The sequence below is a fragment of the Cynocephalus volans genome, chromosome 2, assembly GCF_027409185.1.
Source record: "Cynocephalus volans isolate mCynVol1 chromosome 2, mCynVol1.pri, whole genome shotgun sequence".
In the NCBI taxonomy this organism is placed as follows: domain Eukaryota; kingdom Metazoa; phylum Chordata; class Mammalia; order Dermoptera; family Cynocephalidae; genus Cynocephalus; species Cynocephalus volans.
In genome coordinates this window covers 185,733,654-185,755,454 of record NC_084461.1, presented here as the reverse complement: position 1 = coordinate 185,755,454, position 21,801 = coordinate 185,733,654, and the positions used below count along the sequence as shown (strand labels likewise).

The following is a 21,801-nucleotide window of genomic DNA, read 5'->3' as shown; positions in this document are numbered from 1 at the left end:
TGTAATTCTCATCATAAGGATAAAAAAAAAGATGGTCTTTTTTTAAAGCAAAAATCTCAGAGAAATCACATGTTTGACACTATAACTGATACACACATAAACACATACACACATGTTAAATTTCTGATGGATGACCTATCAATAGGCCTCTTCAATTGTAAGTCAGGGCTACAATAGGATTCATTTGTAAAAAGTTTGTGTATAGCTTTTTGATAATATGCCTGTTGAATGAAATATGCTATTGTGCAAAATTCAAGACAGGTCTTGATGGTAAGAAAACTAATTTTCTGATTATTTCATCTTACATATTGAATCATGTTTTGCAGCTAAGAATTTGCGTCTGAAAAGTGATTCCATAGCTCCACCTTTAATTGGCATAGAGGATGAAGACACGACCAGAGACGTTTTAGAAAAAGTCCCCAGCAAAGTATGCATGGCTTTTCATCCTTGTTGGTGGGGTAATGGGACTCTAGTGTCCTCTGATGAATCAGGAAAACCGACACAGTTCATCCTGTAGAATCCTGTGGGTGGGTTCCCAAGACCACCCTCAGGTTCAGTGATTGGCTAGAAGGACTCACAGGACCCAGAAAAGCTTTTATATTAATGATTATAGTTTATTACAGTGAAAGGATGCAAATTAGAATGAGCAAAAAAAATGAAGTGCACAGGTATGAGCTTCCAGTTGTCCCCTCCCAGTGGAGTTACATGGACAGTGCTTAATTCCCCCAGTAACATGCACAAAGTATTGCCAACCAGAGAAGCTTACCTGAACATTGGTGTCCAGAGTTTTTATTGGGGGTCAGTCATGTAGGTATGGAGCATCCACATAGCTGACCTTGGTTACTCAGTCCCCCCTAGTCCCCAGCCCCTACCCCCACCCCAGAGGTCAAACTGATACAGTGTGACCCAGGGCTCCAGGCAAACAAAAACAGGCATTCACTGTAAATCACATTCTTAGCATAAACTATCTGGCAGGTCCCAAAGCTACAGGTATACAAAGACACTCATATCAGGCAAGATATTAGAAGAACTTAGAAGTTATCCCCCAGGAGTCAGTCAAGGGCCAGTCCTGAGGACCTTTGGAATGTGCAGGTTTTGGACAACCTAGGCCTGCTGAGTGAACCCTTTACTGCAAAAATCCCAAGGGTGGAGTTTAAAGCTAGGAGGTAAGTGTTCGGTCTGGCCCATGCTTAACAAAATTATACCTAATTACTTCATATATCCCACCCTCAAAATAAAATTTAAGCCTGTTTGTTGCAACATATATCCTAGTGAAACTCTATCTGAACTTTTTCTAGGTAAGTTTATTCAGATGTTATTGGCCAGTTAATAGTAGAGTCAGGTGTAGTGTTCAGAGTCTGGGTGCATTTTAGTTCACATGTTGGTAGTTGCTAGTACCCTGTAAGGCTGTGGCTGTACTATCAGAAAATAAGATCATTCACTGGTTTAAGAGAGCTCAGTTGTATATTAGTTAGGTTCATTGGGTGAGCAGATGTATCTCAGGTGTGACAGTTTTTTTTGTTCCCCGTGTTTCAGAGAATTGTGAAGCACATTGTGGAAAAGATGTATCTCAATGTGCTCTGTACTCCTGTTCCTGAGGAATTTCTTGACCAGGATGTAGTGTATTTTCTCAGAAATACAAAAGGTACATTTCTGGTGTGTGTGTGTATGGGGGGTGGCAGGGCATATCAAATAAAATGTCAGAAGAGTAGACTGTTACCAAATATGTCTTTCTAAAAACGCCAATGACTCAAAAGGTACTTTGACAATGAATTGAGGAAGAGTTGCTGGGAGTGGGGGACAGTCAAAGAAAGTGTCCGAGCCAGTCTGGCTGCTTTAACAAACACCTTAGACCTTGAACAACAGATGTCTATTTCTCATGGGTCTGGAGGCTAGGAAGTCCAAGATCAAGGCAGATCTAGTGTCTGGTGAGGGCTCGCTTCCTGGTTCACAGATGGCCATCTTCTCCAATCCTCACATGGCAGAGAGCAGAGAGGGAGGTCACCTCCTGTGTCTCCTCTTACAAGGGCACTTAATCTCATCATGAGGGCTCCACCCTCATGGCCTAATCACCTTCCAAAGCCCCACCTCCAAATATCATCACACTGGGGATTTAAGCTTCAACATAAGAATTTTAAGGGACACAAACATTCAGTCCATAGCAGCAAGGAATCCAACAAGTGTTTCTAGATAACCCAAATTATTTCTATTTCTGTCCAGCTTTAGATATTCCAACCAGATTAGCTAATGTGTGTGGCTCTGCGTGCTGCTGGTACTAACCCATTACTTCAGTTTCCCATAGGCCCAGGGATTGATTAAGTACAAATTAGTGTATATTCTGAGTCTGTGACTGGAACATTCCTTTTAACAATTTGAGAAGAAGGAGAAGATTTCTGTACGCTTGGAAATGTTAACTGTTGGCCTCTCTTCCCTATGGATCTTACACTCTGGATCTGTTCTTCTTCAGAGACAATCTCTGAGGCTACTGACGTGAAGGAAGCTATGGAAATTATGCCTGAAACGCTGGAGTATGGAATTATAAATGCTAAAGTGCTTGGTTTTCTGAAGGATATTATATGTCAGGTAAATAATGGACTGAGGAAGAAATCTCAGCCTTTCCGAGGTTAAGGATAATGAGAAGTTATCGCTTAATGGGTACGGAGTTTATGTTTAGGATGACAAAAAAATTTTGGAAATAGGTAGATGTAGTGGTTGCACAACATGGTGAATGTAATTAACTTCACACAACCGTATGTTTAAAAAATGCTTAAAATGGCAATCCTTATGTATGTTTTACCACAATTTAAAAAAATGGAATAAAAGAGTATCTGTTGGAGATAAAGCCAACAAGACTTGCTGATGACTTGAATATCGAGGTTTAGGAAAAGAGACGATCCAGGGTGACCTGTAGGACTCGGGTCTGAGCAGCTGGGGGGATGGTGGAGTCATTACAGAGTTGGAGGCATTGGGAGAAACAAATCTGGAGGGAAAACCAAGAATTCTATTTTGCACATGTTAAGCTCGAGAGACCTCTTAGACATTTGAGTCGAGGAGTGAAGCAGGATGTAGAAGTCTGGAGCTCAGGGGAGAACTCAGGGCACTCATCTGGCAAATATTAAATATGCAAATATTTATTGAACACCTACTATATTCCAAAGCAGTAAACAGCTCAGACAAGGTCTGTGCCTCATGGAGCTTACATTCTAGTCGGGAAGATTTACCTTAAACAAGATCAATGAGAAAAGATATAGTATGTTAGATAGCAACAAAAGTTAAGGAGAAAACTGAAGCCAGATAGGAAAAAGAGGGATAGAAAATAAGGGGGATAGGAAAAGGTGAAGCCTTTGCAGTTTTGGATAGGGTGGCCAGGAAGACCTTACTGAGAAGGTCTGGACTAAAGTCCCAACCACCACAATATCCTCTTTTGCTAGGACTATTGCAGAACCCTCGTAAAAGGTCTCCTAGCTTCTGTTATTGCCCCCTACACTGCATTCTCCACATGCCAACTAGAGCAGCCCTTTAATATATGTGAGTCATCGAGATGGAGATGGTGTAAAGTCAAGGGACTGGATGAAACAACCAAGGGAGAGCATATAGATGGGGGAGTTAGGGGTGGGTGATCCAGAAGTCATGAGAAGATGGGCAAAGAAGGGCTGGTGGGGTGGCCATTGGTGACTTCCAGTGGAGGTGGTGGAAGTGGGCTGAGGAGTGGACAGAAGGGCTCACTGAGTACAAGCCCCTCTGAACTGCCTGCACGTGACATTCCCACTGACCATGCTCCTGATCATTTGCACATCTTTTCCTAGAGCAATCCTGAGAACTCAACAGTACTGGCCACCTTCTTAAGTGAATCCAACTTTTCATTATAAAATAACGTCAAAACATAACTCATAGTTAATTCTTAATGGTTGCACAAATTAAGTAACCAACAAATGATGCAATTCCTCTCCTTTCTGTTACTTTTTCTCAGTAAAATTTGTTGTAAAAATTTTTTTCCTGATTGCAAAAGGAATACATGCTCATGATGAAAACCCAAACATTACAGAAATATATAAACTAGAAAGTGGAATTCCGCATAATGTCCCCAGACCCCCAGAGGCAACCACTGCTGACATCCTACATATGTTCCACCACATAGTATGGATGGATGTAGCACAGTTTGTTTTCCCAGTGCTCTACCATCATGTTTTCTCCACCATTTAGACTACCACAGTCTCGTCTAAAGGACACAGGGGTCAGCTTGAAGAGACTCACACTGATCTTCAATAAGGATAACAATTGCAGTAGCCCTGGTAAAGGTTTTCCAATGAAGTCTCTGCCAACGGCAGGAAATGCAGATCCCGAAGAAGCTGGTTCCTCTGCACCAGGAGAGTGCTGTCAGCCAAATCCATTCAAACATCCTGGGTGCTTCAATCAATTGTAGATTAAAAGAGTCTTAAAAGATATATCAAAGTTTTAAGAAAAATAGGCAAAACTAAAAACCAAAAACAACCCAACCAATCAACCAACCAAACTAACCCACAGGCATTTGAATATCACTTTTTATGTGGGGTAAGATTTTTTGTAATTGTGTCCGAATGACTTCATAAATGCATACTTCTGTCCCCAGCTTAATTTCAGACAGACTGTGTCCTCAGTATCTCTTTTATTTTCTTCACACTAACTAACGTAACACTGAGCTGATGGGTTTAACACATAGTTTCTCCCTTCCCTGTCCCTCACTTTCTAACTTCTCAGTGACTGGTGGCAGATAAACAAATACAGTATTGTTTTCTGGGTATTTATCTTAGGCGTAGTTAGAATTCTTAACCTTTGGGTCATTTTAAAGTTAAGTGTAATTTCTCTCTCCTTAGGTCTGTGCTCTGGATTTGAGTAGTTTTCACTTTGCGTATTTGTACCTCCATGTAACAGAATATTCAAAGCCAGAAGCAATTGAAGTACATGAATTATTGAAAATGATGCCGTGTGATTTGTTTCATAAACTTGGCATTTCAGGTTTTTTTGCCAGCATTGTCTTACAACCAGCACAAGATGGATACGGCCATGGGACACACATCTGGAGAAATCCTGGAGTCTTCTGAGTATGACATAGACCTACCCACCACACCTGGGGAAGCAATAGAATATCACAGTGTTCAATTAATACGGGATGAATTTCTAATGAGCATTCAGAAGTTTGCAAGTAGTATTCAAAGAATAATACAGCAACTTGAAGGTAAGGTTTCATTTGTCTCCTCTTTAGTTAAGAATGATTAATTTACATTAAGACAGTTTAAGAGTTCAGGAGGCTTTTTGTTTTAATTTGTGATAATTCTTATTTACATGCTCACTCTGTGAAAGACACTTAACTGATCATTATAAGAGACACAGAAAGGAATGATGAAATCCTTGTCCTCAACAACCTCAGAAGTCAGCACACAAAGAACCGTGGCAGAATACGGAGCTTAAGAACGATACTAGGGCTTTTAGGGTCTGGAAGGAAGAGGGAGACCAAGCTGGAAAAATGGGGGGAAATCAAAAGGGGTTTCATGAAGGAGGTGGCATTTGACATCATCTGCAAGTTGCATGCAGCAACTACTGTTGACTCGAGCTGCTCTGCACCTCATGAGACGGGGTGGGTGGCCCGGTGAGAGTCCCAGAGCCTGGGTCATGGGAGAATGGGGGTCGTGAATGGAGAACAGGAAGGCTGAGAGGCTGGCATAGTGAGGACGATGAGTCTCATTTGGTGGGTAAATTTTTAGGGTCCTACATTGCCATTTATCAGTAAGGCTATTAAGGTCCATAAGATCGGATTATCATTCTAGGAAAATAAACTTTTCTGTTCCTTTAAAGGAAAATTTAACATGTCCTGCTCTGTAGGAATTTTCTGTGTTGGAAATGAGAAATCTAGAAATAGCATAGAGATCCAGACCTTTAATATGTTCTAGAAGTGTTTTTTATTTTAGAAGGGTTCTAAATTTTAGAAGGCTTCTATTTTAGAAGTACCCCATCCCCCCAGTGAAGTTGCTCCTTTGTGTATGTTTCTCTGTGTTTTGTACCATCTTCCCGTGTTTCTGCCTAACCTTTTTCTCTCTCTTCCCTCTCTCATGCTCCTTGAATTGGTATAACACGGCAGAAGCATGAAGAATCATTTCTTATAATCTGAAATATGATTTGTGTGTCTTGTTTCTGTAGTAAAAATGAGTGGAAAACATATTTGGGTTTTAGATGAAAACCTGGGAGGAAATACACTAAACTATTATCAGTGACTATTACTGATTAGGTTGTGAGAGTAAGATTTTTTTTTTTCTGTTTTCTGTTTCCATATTTTTCTACAATGAGCATGAACCAGAAAAGCAGATGAATTAATATTCTATAACAGGAGCCAGCATATACACATTTGACTTTGGGCCAAATCCAACCTGCTGATTGTTTTTGTATGGCCCTTGGGCTAAGAGTAGTGTTTGCAGTTTTAAATGGTTACATTTTAAGTGGTTATGTAAGCTCCTATCTTCAATTTTGCCATTTGGCCTGCAAAGCATAAAATATTTACTGTTTGGCCTTTTAAGAAAAAGTTTGCCAACCCTATTCTATATAATAACCCCTATTCTAGCCTCTTCTCCTCCCTTCCTCTCCTGGGAAAGAGAGAAGCCGCCGCTGCAGGTGGGTAGAGAAGCACTTGGAGCCTCTGGGAGGGGACCACGTCTGCCCCATTTGAGCCTTGGAGCCCGGCTGGACCAGGACTTCTGGTCAAGATGGCGGAATGGACAGTCCCTAGCGTCACTCTCTCCCACAAGTCATCTGATTTACAACTATAAAAACATAACATCAAGTGCATACAGAATGGGGAGATGTCCAGTGGGGGAGGCAGAAGCTCTTTGGAGACCACATGCCCTGCGGGGCTGCTGTCGCAAGATCCAGTAGATAGGCTTCACTGCCACCACCTGGCTCCATTCCCAGCCTGGCCCAGTGCACACGGAGTGGGGAGACATCCAGCAGAGGAGGTGGAAGCTCCGCAGAAACCACACACCCTGTGGGGGGGCCGCCGCCTTGATCCAGCAGCAGGTAGGCTTCACCGCTACCACCCGGCTCCATCCCAAGCCCGGCCCAGTGCGCACGGAGCAGGGAGACATCCAGCAGGGGAAGGGGAAGCTCTGCAGAAACCACACACTCTGCGGTGCCTCCACGCATCCCAGCAGCCTGGCCCAGTGCGCGTGGAACAGAGAGATGTCCAGCAGGGGAGGCGGAAGCTCAGCAGAGACCACACACCATGCGGTACCGCCCCGTGACCCAGCAGCCCGGCAGAGTCCAAGTTGAACAGAGAGGTGGCTCCCTGGAGAGGCCCAAGACCCGAGGCAACCACACACACAAGGCACTAGTGGCCAACTGAGCAGTCACTGAGGTAGCCCTACCAAATTGACAACCCCAGCAACATCTTAGTCAGACAATAGTGTCAAACCTGTGGACTGTGAAACCCCCTGCCACAATGAATAAACATCAAAGAAAAGATACCAGAAATACAAAAAATCAAGAAAGTACACCACCAAAGGGTAATAAATCTCAAGCTCTAGATCCTATAGAACAAGAAGCCCTTGAAATGACTGACAAGGAATTTCGAGTGATAATTCTAAGGAAACTGAATAAGATACAAGAAAACTCAGCTAGACATCATGATGAAACGAGGAAAAGTATACAGGACCTGAAAGAAGAAATGTACAAGGAAATCAATGCCCTGAAAAAAAATGTAGCAGAACTTGCTGAACTGAAGAAGTTATTCAGCAAAATAACACAACAGAGAGTTTAACCAGCAGGCTTGCGGAAGTTGAAGAGAGAACCTCTGAACTTGAAGATGGGCTGTTTGAAATAACACAAGCAGACAAAGAAAAAAGAAAAAAGAATCAAAGGCATTGAAGAAAATCTAAGAGAGATATCAGACAACCTTAAGCGCTCAGATATCCTAGTCATGGGTACTCCAGAAGGGGAGGAAAAAGGAGATTGCATTAAAAACATATTCAACAAAATAGTGGCAGAAAACTTCCCAGGTATAGGAAAAATCACAGATCTTCAGATCCAGGAAGCTCAACGATCTCCAAATGTATTCAACCCAAAAAGGTCTTCTCCAAGACATGTTATAGTCAAATTGGCAAAACTCAGAGACAAAGAGTGAATCTTAAAAGCTGCAAGAGAGAAGCATCAAATCATCTATAAGGGAGCCCCAATCAGACTAACATCAGACTTTTCATCACAAACCCTAAAAGCCAGAAAGGAATGGGATGTGATATTCAAAATACTAAAAGACAGAGATTGCCAACCAAGAATACTCTACCCTGCAAGGCTATCCTTCCAAAATGAAGGGCAAATAGTATATTTCTCAGACAAACAAAAACTGCGGTAGTTCATCACCACACGACCACCCTTACAAGAAATTCTCAAGGGAGTACTGGGTTTGGTTCCTGAAAAATAACTACCACTGCCATAAAAACCCAAGAAAAATCAAAACCCACTAGTATAATAAAAATGGCATTCATGAAGAGAAAACAAACAAACAAAAAGGCTATCTACAACCCAAGGAACCAACAAACACAGAAAACAAACAGTAAATCAGAAAGCAAGGAACGAAAGACACCTAAGACAACCAAACAATAATCAATAAAATGCTAGGAATAAATCAACACTTTTCAATAACAACTCTTCATGTAGAAGGCTTAAATTCCCCAATCAAAAGACATAGACTGGCTGACTGGATCAAAAAGGAGGACCCAACTATATGCTGCCTTCAAGAGACCCACCTCACCCATAAAGACTCACATAGACTAAGAGTGAAAGGATGGAAAAAGATCTACCATGCAAACAGAAAAGAAAAACAAGCTGGAGTAGCTATTCTTATATCTGATAAAATAGACTTTAAACTAAAAACCATAAAAAGAGACAATGAGGGACACTACGTAATGATAAAAGGATTGATCCATCAAGAAGACATAACAATCATAAATATGTACGCACCCAATGTCGGAGCAGCCAGATTTATAAAACAAACTCTATTAGACCTAAAGAAGGAAATAGACACTAATACCATAATAGCAGGGGACCTAAACACTCTGCTGTCAATATTGGACAGATCATCTAGGCAAAGAATCAGCAGAGAAACACAAGATCTAAACAATACTCTAGACCAATTGGATTTGGCAGATATCTACAGAACATTCCATCCAACAACCTCAGAATATTCATTCTTCTCATCAGCACATGGATCATTCTCCAGGATAGATCACATATTAGGTCACAAATCAAGTCTCAACAAATTCAAAAAAATTGGAATTATCCCATGTATTTTCTCAGACCACAATGGATTAAAATTAGAAATCAATAACAAACGAAATTCTGGAAACTATACAAACACATGGAAATTAAACAGCATTCTATTTAATGGCATATGGGTCCAAGAAGAAATCAAGCAGGAAATCAAAAAATTTATTGAAACTAATGAAAATAATGATACATCAGACCAAAACCTGTGGGATACTGCAAGAGCAGTACTAAGGGGCAAATTTATCGCATTAAATGCTCACTTCAGAAGAATGGAAAGATGGCAAGTGAACAACCTAACACTTCACCTTAAAGAACTAGAAAAACAAGAACAATCTAAACCTAAAATTATCAGACAGAAAGAAATCATTAAGATCAGAGCAGAACTTAATGAAATTGAAACCCAAAAAACAATACAGAGATGAATGAATCAAAAAGTTGATTTTTTGAAAAGATAAATAAAATTGACAAACCATTAGCATGGCTAACAAAAAAAAAAAAAAAAGAAGAAGAGAGAAGATTCAAATAACAAAAATTAGAAATGAAAAAGGTGATATTACAACTGATTCATCTGAAATACAAGGAATCATTCAAGACTACTATAAACAACTATATGCAAACAAGTTTGAAAATCTGGAGGAAATGGATAAATTTCTGGACACACAAACTCCCAAAACTGAGCCATGAAGATGTAGAAAATCTGAACAGACCAATAACAATAAAGGAGATTGGAGCTGTTATCAGAAGGCTCCCAACAAAGAAAAGCCCAGGACCAGATGGGTTCACAGCAGAATTTTACCAAACATTCAAAGAGGAATTGACACCGATTCTTTACAAACTATTCCAAAAGATTGAAACAGACGCAAATCTCCCAAACTCATTCTATGAAGCAAACATCATCTTGATACCAAAACCAGGTAAAGATACAACCAAAAAAGAAAACTACAGGCCGATATCCTTGATGAATATAGATGCAAACATCCTCACTAAAATACTAGCAAACAGAATACAGCAACACATACATAAAATTATTCACCACGATCAAGTGGGATTCATCCGGGGATGCAAGGTTGGTTCAACATATGGAAATTGATAAATGTGATACACCATATTAATAAAATCAAACACATGGACCATATGATCATCTCTATAGATGCTGAAAAAGCATTTGATAAAATTCAATATTCATTCATGACAATGACCCTCTATAAGTTAGGTATAGATGGAAAGTATCTCAACATAATTAAAGCTATATATGATAAACCCACTGCCAATATCATCCTGAATGGGCAAAAACTCAAAGCTTTTCCTTTAAGAACAGTAACTAGATAAGGATGCCCACTCTCACCACTCCTATTCAACATAGTGTTGGAAGTACTAGCCAGAGCAATCAGAGAAGAGAAGGAAATAAAGGGCATCCAGATTGGAAAAGATGAAGTCAAACTGTCCCTGTTTGCAGATGACATGATCCTATATATCGAACAGAGGCCTAAAGCCTCTACAAAAAAACTCTTGGAGTTGATAAATGATTTCAGCACAGTAGCAGGATACAAGATCAACACACAAAAATCAGTAGCATTTCTTTTCTCCAATAGTGAACATGCGGAAAGGGAAATCAAGAAAGCTTGCCCTTTTACAATAGCCACCAAAAAAATAAAATACTTAGGAATTGAGTGAACCAAGGATGTGAAAAATCTCTATAATGAGAAGTACAAACCACTGCTGAGAGAAATTAGAGAGGATACAAGAAGATGGAAAGATATCCCATGCTCTTGGATTGGAAGAATCAACATATTGAAAATGTCTATATTACCCAAAGTGATATACAAATTCAATGCAATCCCCATGAAAATTCCAATGAAATCTTTCTCAGAAATGGAAAGAACTATCCAGACATTTACATGGAATGACAAAAGACCACGCATAGCCAAAGCAATGATGAGCAAAAAAAAAAAAAAAAGCTGGAGACATAATACGACCTGACTTTAAACTATACTGCAAAGCTATAATAAGCAAAACAGTATGGTACTGGCATAAAAACAGAGACAGCGATCAATGGAATAGAATAGAGAATCCAGAAATCAACCCACACACCTATAGCCATCTGATCTTTGACAAAGGCACCAAGCCTATACACTGGGGAATAGACTGCCTCTTCAGCAAATGGTGCTGCGAGAACTGGATATCAATATGCAGGAGAATGAAACTAGACCCATACCTTTCACCATATACTAAAGTCTACTCAAAATGGATTAAAGAATTAAATATACACCCTGAAACAATAAAACTTCTTAAAGAAAACATAGGAGAAACACTTCAGGAAGTAGGACTGGACACAGACTTCATGAATAAGACCCCAAAAGCATGGGCAACCAAAGGAAAAATAAACAAATGGGATTATATCAAACTAAAAAGCTTCTGCACAGCAAAAGAAACAATTAACAGAGTTAAAAGACAACCAACCGAGTGGGAGAAAATATTTGCAAAATATACATCTGACAAAAGATTAATAACCAGAATATACATGGAACTCAAACAACCTTACAAGAAAAAACCAAGCAACCCAATTAAAAAATGGGCAAAAGAGCTAAGTAGGCATTTCTCTAAGGACGATATACAAATGGCCAACAGACATATGAAAAAATGCTCAACATCACTCAGCATCCGGGAAATGCAAATCAGAACTACACTGAGATACCATCTCACCCCAGTTAGGATGGCTAATATCCAAAAGACTCTGAACGATAAATGCTGGCGAGGTTGTGGAGAAAAAGGAACCCTCATACATTGTTGGTGGGACTGCAAAATGGTGTAGCCTTTATGGAAAATGGTATGGAAGTTTCTCAAACAATTGCAGATAGATCTACCGTATGACCCAGCCATCCCACTGCTGGGACTATACCTAGAGGAATGGAAATCATCAAGTCGAAGGTATACCTGTTCCCCAATGTTCATCGCAGCACTCTTTACAATAGCCAAGAGTTGGAACCAACCCAAAGTCCATCATCGGATTAGTGGATATGGAAAATGTGGTATATCTACACAATGGAATACTACTCAGCTATAAAAAAGAATGAAATACTGCCATTTGCAACAACATGGATGGACCTAGAGAGAATTATATTAATTGAAACAAGTCAGGCACAGAAAGAGAAATATCACATGTTCTCACTTATTGGTGGGAGCTAAAAATAAATACATAAATTTACACACACACACAAAAAAAACCCCAGGGGGTGGGGGAAATAGAGAACCAGCTTTTGCTTTCATTGTTTTCTGTCTATTGTTTATCTGTTTTTTAATTTTTAATTTTTTTCCTGCTCTTTGTTATACTATTTCTTCTACATATTTTGGGTATAGTCTGCTCTTCTTTTTCTAGCTTCTTAAGGTGGAAACTTTGATCACTGACCGCATCCTCTGCCTGTTGATTCAGAGTTTACTCTTTGCCTACTAGATCTTTCATAGTCTGTGTTGTATTAAATTCTTTCCCCAATAAAAAAAAAATAACCCCTCTTCTATAATGCTATATTCTATAATTATACAATTCTATAACCCTAACCCTAACTCATAACCCTATATAACTTAATATATATTAAATTTTCTTATAATAATGCATAATGTTTAAAAATTATATAGTACTAACAGATACTGAGTTGAAAAAAAATGACCCTGCCTCACTTTCCCTACTTGTCAGTTCTGCTCCCTCATAGTGAATTTGCAAAATTCTTTAGCTGTTTCTGTCCATGGTACTGCCATATCTCTAAATTATATGAGCACACTGCTATTTCTTCTTAATTGTAGACATTGTGAATTATTTCCTGCCACGATGATGAAGATTTTGCAATCCTCTTTCCACTGCTAGCTTACCTCCTTTCTTCCATTATAATTATATTCCTGCTTTTCATTAAATACTAAAAAGTGTTTACATTATTATGGCTGTAGGAATATTGTTTATTGCAAGGCAGAGTAGTATATGTTGATATTCTTTTTTTCTTTTACAGTTTTTCCCTTCCTCCCCCAGCATTCCCAAATGCCTTTCTTAAAATATCTCATAAAGTCCTCTTTGGTTTTGTTTTTGCAAAATCTCCTCCTTGTGAGATGGCACTCTTTTTATTGGATGTGCACCTTCCTAGGGCCCCAAGTTCCCCATTGCAGTGTGACCTAGTTCCTCTCTTAGTGTGTTCCATAGCTGTCATCCCAGAGCAGTGTTTCACAGATCCCAGTTCTTCTTTCTTAGTTGGGTTTTACTCCCTCATTGTGCAGAAATACATCCTTAAGTAGCTTTCTGAGAAAAGGTGTGTGGGAAGTAATTTTACAAGAAGTTGCATATCTGAAATGACTTTATTGTACCTTTACAGTTAGTTAGTTGTCTGTGTATTAGAAATCTAGGTTGAAAATAATTTTACCACAGAATTTTGAACACATTTTCTTCATTGCTTTTTAGCAGCCAGCATCCAGTGATGAGAAATTGAATACTCCTTTGATTTTTCTTTTATTCTTTATTTTATGTAAACTTTTAGGACTGTCTTGTTATCTCCAGTGTTTTGAAATGTAATGATGATGGGCCTTTGTGTGGTTGTTTTTCTATTTATTTTGCTAAGCACTCTGTGGGTTTTTTTAGTCTGAGAACTGAAAAATTCTCTTGATAATTTCCTCCACTATTTGTCTCTGTTCCCTCTTGGTAAAATTCCTGTTGGATGGATGTGTGTAGGTTTTATTTCTTATCTTTTCTCTTGTATTTTCCATCTTTTTGTCTTTGTATTCTACTTTCCTGGAGTGTTCCTCAACTTTTATCTTTCCAACCTTTGATCAAATTTCATATCAGCTATTATATTTTTCTTTTTAAGACCTCACATTCTCTGATTTTACTTTTTACATAGCATCTGTTCTTGTTTGATGGATGCCACATTATCTCAAATCTCTGAGACCAGTAATTGGGATTTCTTTTTGGGAATTTTCTCTTTTTCTATATATTATCTCAATTTCCTCTGAAGTCATTTTTTTTTGGATTTATCTTCTAGTATTTCATGCTGGAGATTTTCTTAAATTTTTAAAAATTGATGTCTTTATAAATTCGGAGACATCTTAAATAACTAAATCATTTTGACAGAGTTTAACACTGGAACAATGATCTAAAATGTTTTAATTACATTCTGATGAAAGAGAATGAGATAGAGACAGGTTAGAAAAGGGGATGTGTCAAACTTTATTATACTGGTATGTATAGAGAAGAGCCAGCTAATTAACTTGAACAGTATTGTTTATAATCATTTTTCCTAAACTCTAGTGGCTGACTGACCATTTTTATTCTACTAGGTGAGATCAAGTTAGAAATGCCAAGCATCAGTGTAGAGGGAGAGGTGTCTGATCTGGCAGCTGACCCAGAAACTGTTGAAACCTTGGAGCAATGTGTGATAAACTGGCTGAATCAGATATCTGCAGCTGTTGAGGGCCAGCTGAAGAAGACACCTCAGGTAATTTGTGCAGGGCTTTCAGAGATCCCTGGAACAGGTCGTGCTTACCACCCTGAGAAAGAGCCAGGAGTCTGGGGACCTGGCTGATCTAGTCTCTTTGTTTTGTGATTTCCTTAAAAGATCAAAGTAAGATACCCAAAATATCATTCTTGGGCTTTCTGATGTTAGTGTGCTACCAGATTACTGCCTGGATTGATAAAGATAACATCGTGTATCGTCAGGATGCCCCAAACGGGAAACCCAACTCAACTGGCTTAAATAAGAAAGAGATTTTCTTGGCTCAAAGTAACTGAAAAGTCCAGAGGCAGGGTGGCTTCAGGTACAGTTTGATCAGGACTCTCACTGTGTTTCTCTGTAAATCTCTCAGTTCCAACCTCCTCTCTTTGGGGTGGAGGGTGCTTCCTCCTCCAGCTGGTTTCCTTCATGGCAGCAACTTGCAGCAGTTTCTGGCCCCACGTCTGCACACCACATTGTCCAGAGAAAGGCAGAGTATCTTTGTCTAGCATTCCCAGGCAGAGTCCTGAGATTTACTCTGATTGGACCATCCTAGGTCAAGAACACGCCCCTGAAGACCCTGTATGGATTGGCCCCTATTTGGAGCAGCTGGGAAGACAGGAATGAGTGCTGAAGAAACCCCTGCAAATGTCCACTCCACACTCATGATGAGCGTTGTTTGTGTGTTCATGTCACTTTCAGGGTAATGGTCCTCTGGCTGAAATTGAATTCTGGCGGGAAAGAAATGCAACCTTAAGTGCACTCCATGAACAAACAAAGCTTCCAATAGTCAGAAAAGTCATGGATGTGATCAAGGAATCAGAGTCTATGCTTGTGTCTAACCTGCAGCCAGTCTTAACGGAATTGTTCAAGTTCCACATGGAGGCCTCAGACAACGTGCGGTTTCTCTCCACTGTAGAGCGTCATTTCAAGGTACCCTGGGTGTTCTTTGGAAAGTCAGCTCTGTAAATGAGATTTCACATGATTTAATTTCTTTTTTTTCCCATTCAGTGTTTTAAAAATTGTGATATGACATAGTATTTATCATTTAGTCACTTCTAAGTGTACAGTTCAGTGGCATTGAATACATACACGATACTGTGTACCCATCATTACTATCTATGTCCAAAACTTTTTCATCATCACAGACTTAAACTCTGTGTCCATTGAACACGAATTCCTACTTCCTCCATCCGCCAAGTCCTTTGTAACGTCTTTTCTTCTTTCTGTCTCTATGAATTTGCCTATTTTAGATACTACATATAAGTAGAATTACTCAGTATTTACCCTTCTGTGTCTGGCTTCTTTCACTCAGCATAATGTTTTCAAGGTTCTTCCATGTTGTTGCCTGTACGAGGGTACTTCAAAAAGTTCATGGAAAAATAGAATTGAGAGATAATACAAATCTTTCCATCTACTTTTTGAAGTACCCTCCTATCAGTGCTTTATTCCTTTTATGGCTGAATAATATTCCGTCGTATGGATAGACCACAGTTTGTTTCTCCATCCGTCAGTTGATGGGCATTTGAGTTGTTTCCGCATTTTGGCTATTATGAATAGAGCTGTTACAAACGTGTGTATAAGTTTCTGTGTGGACAAATGTTTTTTTTTTTTTTTAAAGATGACCGGTAAGGGGATCTTAACCCTTGACTTGGTGTTGTCAGCACCATGCTCACCCAGTGAGCTAACCGGCCATCCCTATATAGGATTCGAACCCATGGCCTTGGTGTTATCAGCACCACACTCTCCCGAGTGAGCCACGGGCTGGCCCATGGACATAGGTTTTTAATTATTGTTGTACCTAGAAGTGGAATAGCTGAGTCATGTGGTAACTCTGTTAAGCCTTTTGAAGAACTTTTAGGCTCTTTCCCAAAGAGGTTGTACCGTTTTACACTCTCACCAGCAATGCACGAGGCTTCCAGTTTTTCCACATTCTCACCAACACTTATTATTGTCTTTTGATTATATCCCTTCTTGTGGGTATGAAGTGGTATCTCATTGTGGTTTTAATTTGCATTTCCCTAATAATTAATGAGATCAAACATCTTTATTATGTGTTTAATGTGCTTATTTATTTTCAATTTGCATATCTTTGGTGAAATGTCTGTTTTAAACTTTACCCCATTGTCTGTCTTTTTATTATTGATTTATGAGTTTAAAATTTTTTTGGAATGCCAATTTTTTTTATCAGATATATGATTTGCAATTATCCCAGTCTGTGGGTTGTTTTTTCACTTTCTTAATGACAACCATTGTACAGACAGTCCCCAACTTATCATGGTTCAACTGAACGATTTTTTGGTTTTATGATGGGGCAAAAGTGACAGCATTCAGTAGAAACGGTGCTTTGAGTACCCATACACCATTTTATTTTTCACTTTCTGTACAGTATCTGATAAATTACATGAGATATTTAGCATTTGTTGGAAAATAAGCTTTATGTTAGACGATTTTGCACAGCTGTAGGCTAAAGTGTGTTCTGAACACAATTTAGGTAGGCTAGGCTGAGCTACAATGCTTAATAGGTTAGGTGTATTGAATGCATTTCCGACTTAATATTTTCAATTTAAAATGGGTTTAATGGGACTAATCTCACTGTAAATTAAGAAGTATCTGTATCTGTCTCCTCATTTTGTGGGTCAGGGATTTTGGAAAAGCTTAGCAGGGTGGTTCATCTTGGCTCCTGTGACAACTGGTGGGTGGTTGAGCTAGAGGATCCCCTTCTAGGATGGCACCCGGGTGCTCCTTGGCCTCTCTTGCTCCACGTGGTGTCTTATGTCCCAGGCCTTCTCCGTGTGATTGGGATGTCTCATAGCCTGGTAGTTTCAGGGTAACAGAGTGGTCACACTTCTTCCATGGCAACTGGCTTCCAAGAGACAAGAAGCAGGCCAGCTAAGGGCTATGCTTGGAGGTGACACAACACTACTGCCATTGTATTCTACTGGCCAAAGCAGGAACAGAGCCTTTGCATTCAAGGGATTGGAGAGGATGACTCCATGTTTTGATGGAGAGTGGCAAGGGACAGGATTAAGATGCCATTGTGTCTATCTTTGGAAAATACAGCTTGCCACATGTGATAAGTGTACTTTTTTTTTTTTTAAAGATGACTGGTAAGGGGACCTTAACCCTTGACTTGGCCTTGTCAGCACCACCCTCTCCCAAGTGAGCTAACTGACCATCTCTATACAGGGATCTGAAACCGTGGCCTTGGTGTTATCAGCACCACACTCTCCCAAGTGAGCCATGGGCCGGCCCCTTAAATGTACTTTGCATATGCTGTGTGTGTGTGTATACTCAATACATATACATATATATTGTCTCTCTCTCTACACATGCCTATATATTCTATGTTTGTAAAATACATGAACATTCTCATACTTTATATACACATCTGCAAATTGCTTTATTTACTTTAATTGTAAATCTTATCTATCTTTCCCTGGCAGCGGGCACAGACCTATTTCAAAGTTCTTTTGTTTGTTAAACACTTTCCTCTATAATAAGTTCATTTTTCATGAATTAAGAAGCATGAAACTTCTTGCATGCTTACTGTTTTATGGAACTCTTTGGACCCCAAGGCTCAGGGGGCTTGCACTGCTCTCTCCTCTCTCGCATGGTCTCTGGTCAGAACATAACGCATGGGTCTGGCTTCCACGTTGTCCTGGACACCATCCCCTCCATGATGAGTGCCCTGCGGATGGTCTGGATCATCTCCCGACACTACAATAAAGACGAGAGGATGATTCCGCTCATGGAGCGCATTGCCTGGGAAATTGCAGAAAGAGTCTGCAAAGTGGTCAACCTGCGGACTTTGTTCAAGTAAGAAGTAACGGTGGCTTTTTGGTTTTGTTTTATTTATTTTTTCAGATATTAAACAGCTTTGTTGAGCTATACTTCACATACTGTACAATTCACTTATTTAAAATATACAATTCAATGGCTTTTAGTATCTTCACAGAATTGTGCACCCATCACCACAATCAATTTTAGAACATTTTCTTTATTCCCAAAAGAAACCTCGTACCTTTTAGCAGTCACTCCCACCCCCACCTCCCATCTTCCTATCCCTGGGAATCATACCATGTAGGGTCATATAATATGGAGCCTTTTGAATATAAATGGTATCATACAATACGTGTCCTTTTGTGTCTGGCTTCTTATATATATATATATAGTGCAATTCTCAAGTGTCTTATATAAAATGGCACAGTACAAATGTTTCCTGACTTATGATGTGGCTACATCCTGATAAACCCATCATAAGTGGAAAATATCTTGTCAAACCATCGTAAATTTGGAACCATCTGTATTTGCCTATAACTTACACACATCCTCCCTTATACTTTAAATCATCTCTAGGTTATTTATAATACCTAATACAATGTAACTTCTATGTAAATAGTTGTTATATTATGTTGCTTAGGGAATAATGATGAGGAAAATTCTGTATGTGTTCAGGTGCAGCCATCTATTTTTTTTTCAAATATTTTTGATCCATGGTTGGTTGAATCCGTGGATGCAGAATCCACAAATACGGAGGGCTGATTGTATATATGCTCCTGTGCGTGCGTGTACGAGGGTACTTCAAAAAATTCATGGAAAAACAGAATCAAAGAATAATGTGAATCCTTTCATGAACTTTTTGATGTACCCTGGTGTGTGTGTGTATATACATATGTATAAACAAGTTTTGTTTTAACTAGGACTTTCTTCCCTATTTATACTTGGAGAGACTGAGGCAGAGGGTGGGAGGATCCTCAATCCTGGACCCCAGCCCCCCCTCTGAAGGAACAGCTTTTGATGATGTTGAGGGAAACAGAAACCTTTTTTTTTTTTACTTTCTTAAAAAAAAGTCTATATAGGTAAGCTAGGTACCAAAATCTTGGCATTGTCATTTTGCCCCAGTGTTGCAGCCACCATTTCTGGCCTGAGACCCAAGGCCAACTGCTTCCTTTCTAGTGCAGACAGAAAGCTTACCAGGTGCCCCACAGCTTTGCACATTGGGTGTGCAGTTGCAGCAAAGGCCAACCTTGGCCACGGCTTGGAATTCCCACCAGTACCCTTGCAAATTGCGGCAGAGCAGCAGCTCGCCTGTAAGCTTTTACAGTGAGGCTGTGAAGTCTGGGAGGCTCCTTGGTTAGAACTCACCTGCTCCCCCTGGGGAGTGGGGCTTGGACCCCTGCAGCTCAGACTTCCTTCCCATCATGGCATCTCTTTGCTTTGCAGAGAAAATAGATCAAGTGCACAACACAAAACCTTGGAGGCCAAGAACACCCTCAAGATGTGGAAAAAGGCCTATTTTGACGTCCGGGCCAAGATTGAGGCTTCGGGAAGAGAAGCTCGATGGGAATTTGATCGGAAACGGCTTTTTGAGAGAACCGATTACATGGCCTCCATCTGCCAGGACCTCTACGACATTTTGCAGGTAGGAGGCTGAGCTGCGTTTCTTCAATGCGCAGGAAGGTGATTAGAGTGAGAATTTGCCCTAGGGGAAGCAGTTTGGCTTTTCAACAGTGGACCTCTCTCCATGTCAGGTAGAAGCTGGGAGTCAGAAAGAGCCTGGCCAGGAGAAACACTTGAGAGAAGAACATTTAGAATATACTAGAATGTACTAGAATACGAGGGTACTTCAGAGAGTTCATGGAAAGATTCACATTATGTTTCCATTCTATTTTTTCCATGAAGTATCTCGTATACCAGAGCACACCAGACCTTCTGCCACTGCAGCTTTTTCTTGGCTTCTGTGACATCTCCTCACCCCTTTTTGGTTTTCCTTTGACCTCTCTGGCCACTTCTTTTCTGTCTTTTGCAAAATCCTCTTCCTCTGTCTTTCTGTTCCATGTTGGAATTCCCTGAAGGCCAGCCTGAGACCTTCTCCCTCCACTCTCTCCTTAAGCCCTGTGGTCCTTGTCCTCTGCGCCGACTGCTCCCCATCTGCCAGGGACAACACGTGTGTCTCTGATCTCTAACCTCTTCTGGGTGGATAACCAAAGTGCTCAGTGAACGGATGAGTTAGCCACAGCCCTCGTCGTCTCATGTGTGCTAAATATTTATCGAGAACTCCCACTGTGCTGGCTGCTAGAGAAACGACGGTGAGCAAAAATGGGACGGGCTACGTGGTAGCACTGCCTGGTGCGAAATGGAAATGCCAGGTCCCTTGTCCAAAAAGCAAGAAAGCAAAATGCTGTAAAAAGAATTTAAATAGAAAGTTTTTTCTTCCAATGTCTCTCTCCTCATTCTGGTTTTTTTGGTTTGCCACCACAGTAGTAAAGAAAAGAAAAGAAAGGAAAATTAAACTTTTAAATTCTTAGCATGACTTTTGTCGTTCATCTTTATATTGTTTGAAGTCAGTTTAAAATGCATGTATAAGGGCATTTAGCTCCTGTGTGGAATCGCTAAGGTTATACGTATTTCATAGCCAGTGTGTGCTCATGTGTTTCATTGTTATCAGAACAGTGGAAACTCTGCATGCAGCTCAGTGAGCTGCTCTAATTTCACTTCTTGATACTTCTTTGCTTTCTGTTTACTGATAGGAAGAACTGAAAGCAAAAGGCACTACAGGTTGTCCTATTTTTGGCATATGTCATCATTTCCAGTGTAAGTGTGGCCAACACAGGGAAGTAACAGGAGTGAGAGAGGGTCTGACAAGGTTCCTCTGATGCATGTGTTTCTGTGAACGATTCTTAGCCTCCTTTCTGGGTCTGAAGCAAGCTCTGGTTTGAATCGCAAACGTGGTCACTCAGGGCTGTTGGTGCCCCTGCGTCCTCGCCAGAGACGCAGCACCTCACCTATGCTCACACTGGCTCTTGCTGAACTCCTGGGGCCACTGCTTCCCAGGCTCTGTGTGGCACACATGCACCCCTGTCCATCAGACTTTGTTCACAAAACACATGTTCAGAGGTGAAGTTATTCAGAATTTCAAGATGGTAGCAGCAGAGCCTCAGACCTATCCTGGGGCCCTTCTGAGCACGGGGCCCTGTGTGTCAGCCCAGGTCACACGCCTGGGAAGCCAGCCCTGTAAAGACATACCTAGTCTCTGGCTTCAGGG

The 21,801-nt window shown here is 40.2% G+C and overlaps 1 protein-coding gene across 1 annotated transcript in view; it reads left to right on the top strand.

Annotated features, from left to right (window-relative positions):
• DNAH10 (dynein axonemal heavy chain 10) overlaps positions 1 to 21,801 on the top strand; it is a 148,161-nt gene that overhangs the window by 6,091 nt on the left and 120,269 nt on the right. Inside the window, exons 3-10 of the mRNA XM_063085892.1 lie at positions 327 to 427; positions 1,537 to 1,645; positions 2,468 to 2,583; positions 4,996 to 5,215; positions 14,602 to 14,759; positions 15,456 to 15,686; positions 18,382 to 18,572; positions 19,980 to 20,178. Of these exons, the coding sequence (XP_062941962.1) occupies positions 327 to 427; positions 1,537 to 1,645; positions 2,468 to 2,583; positions 4,996 to 5,215; positions 14,602 to 14,759; positions 15,456 to 15,686; positions 18,382 to 18,572; positions 19,980 to 20,178 (1,325 nt within the window). The remainder of the gene's footprint in view (positions 1 to 326; positions 428 to 1,536; positions 1,646 to 2,467; positions 2,584 to 4,995; positions 5,216 to 14,601; positions 14,760 to 15,455; positions 15,687 to 18,381; positions 18,573 to 19,979; positions 20,179 to 21,801) is intronic.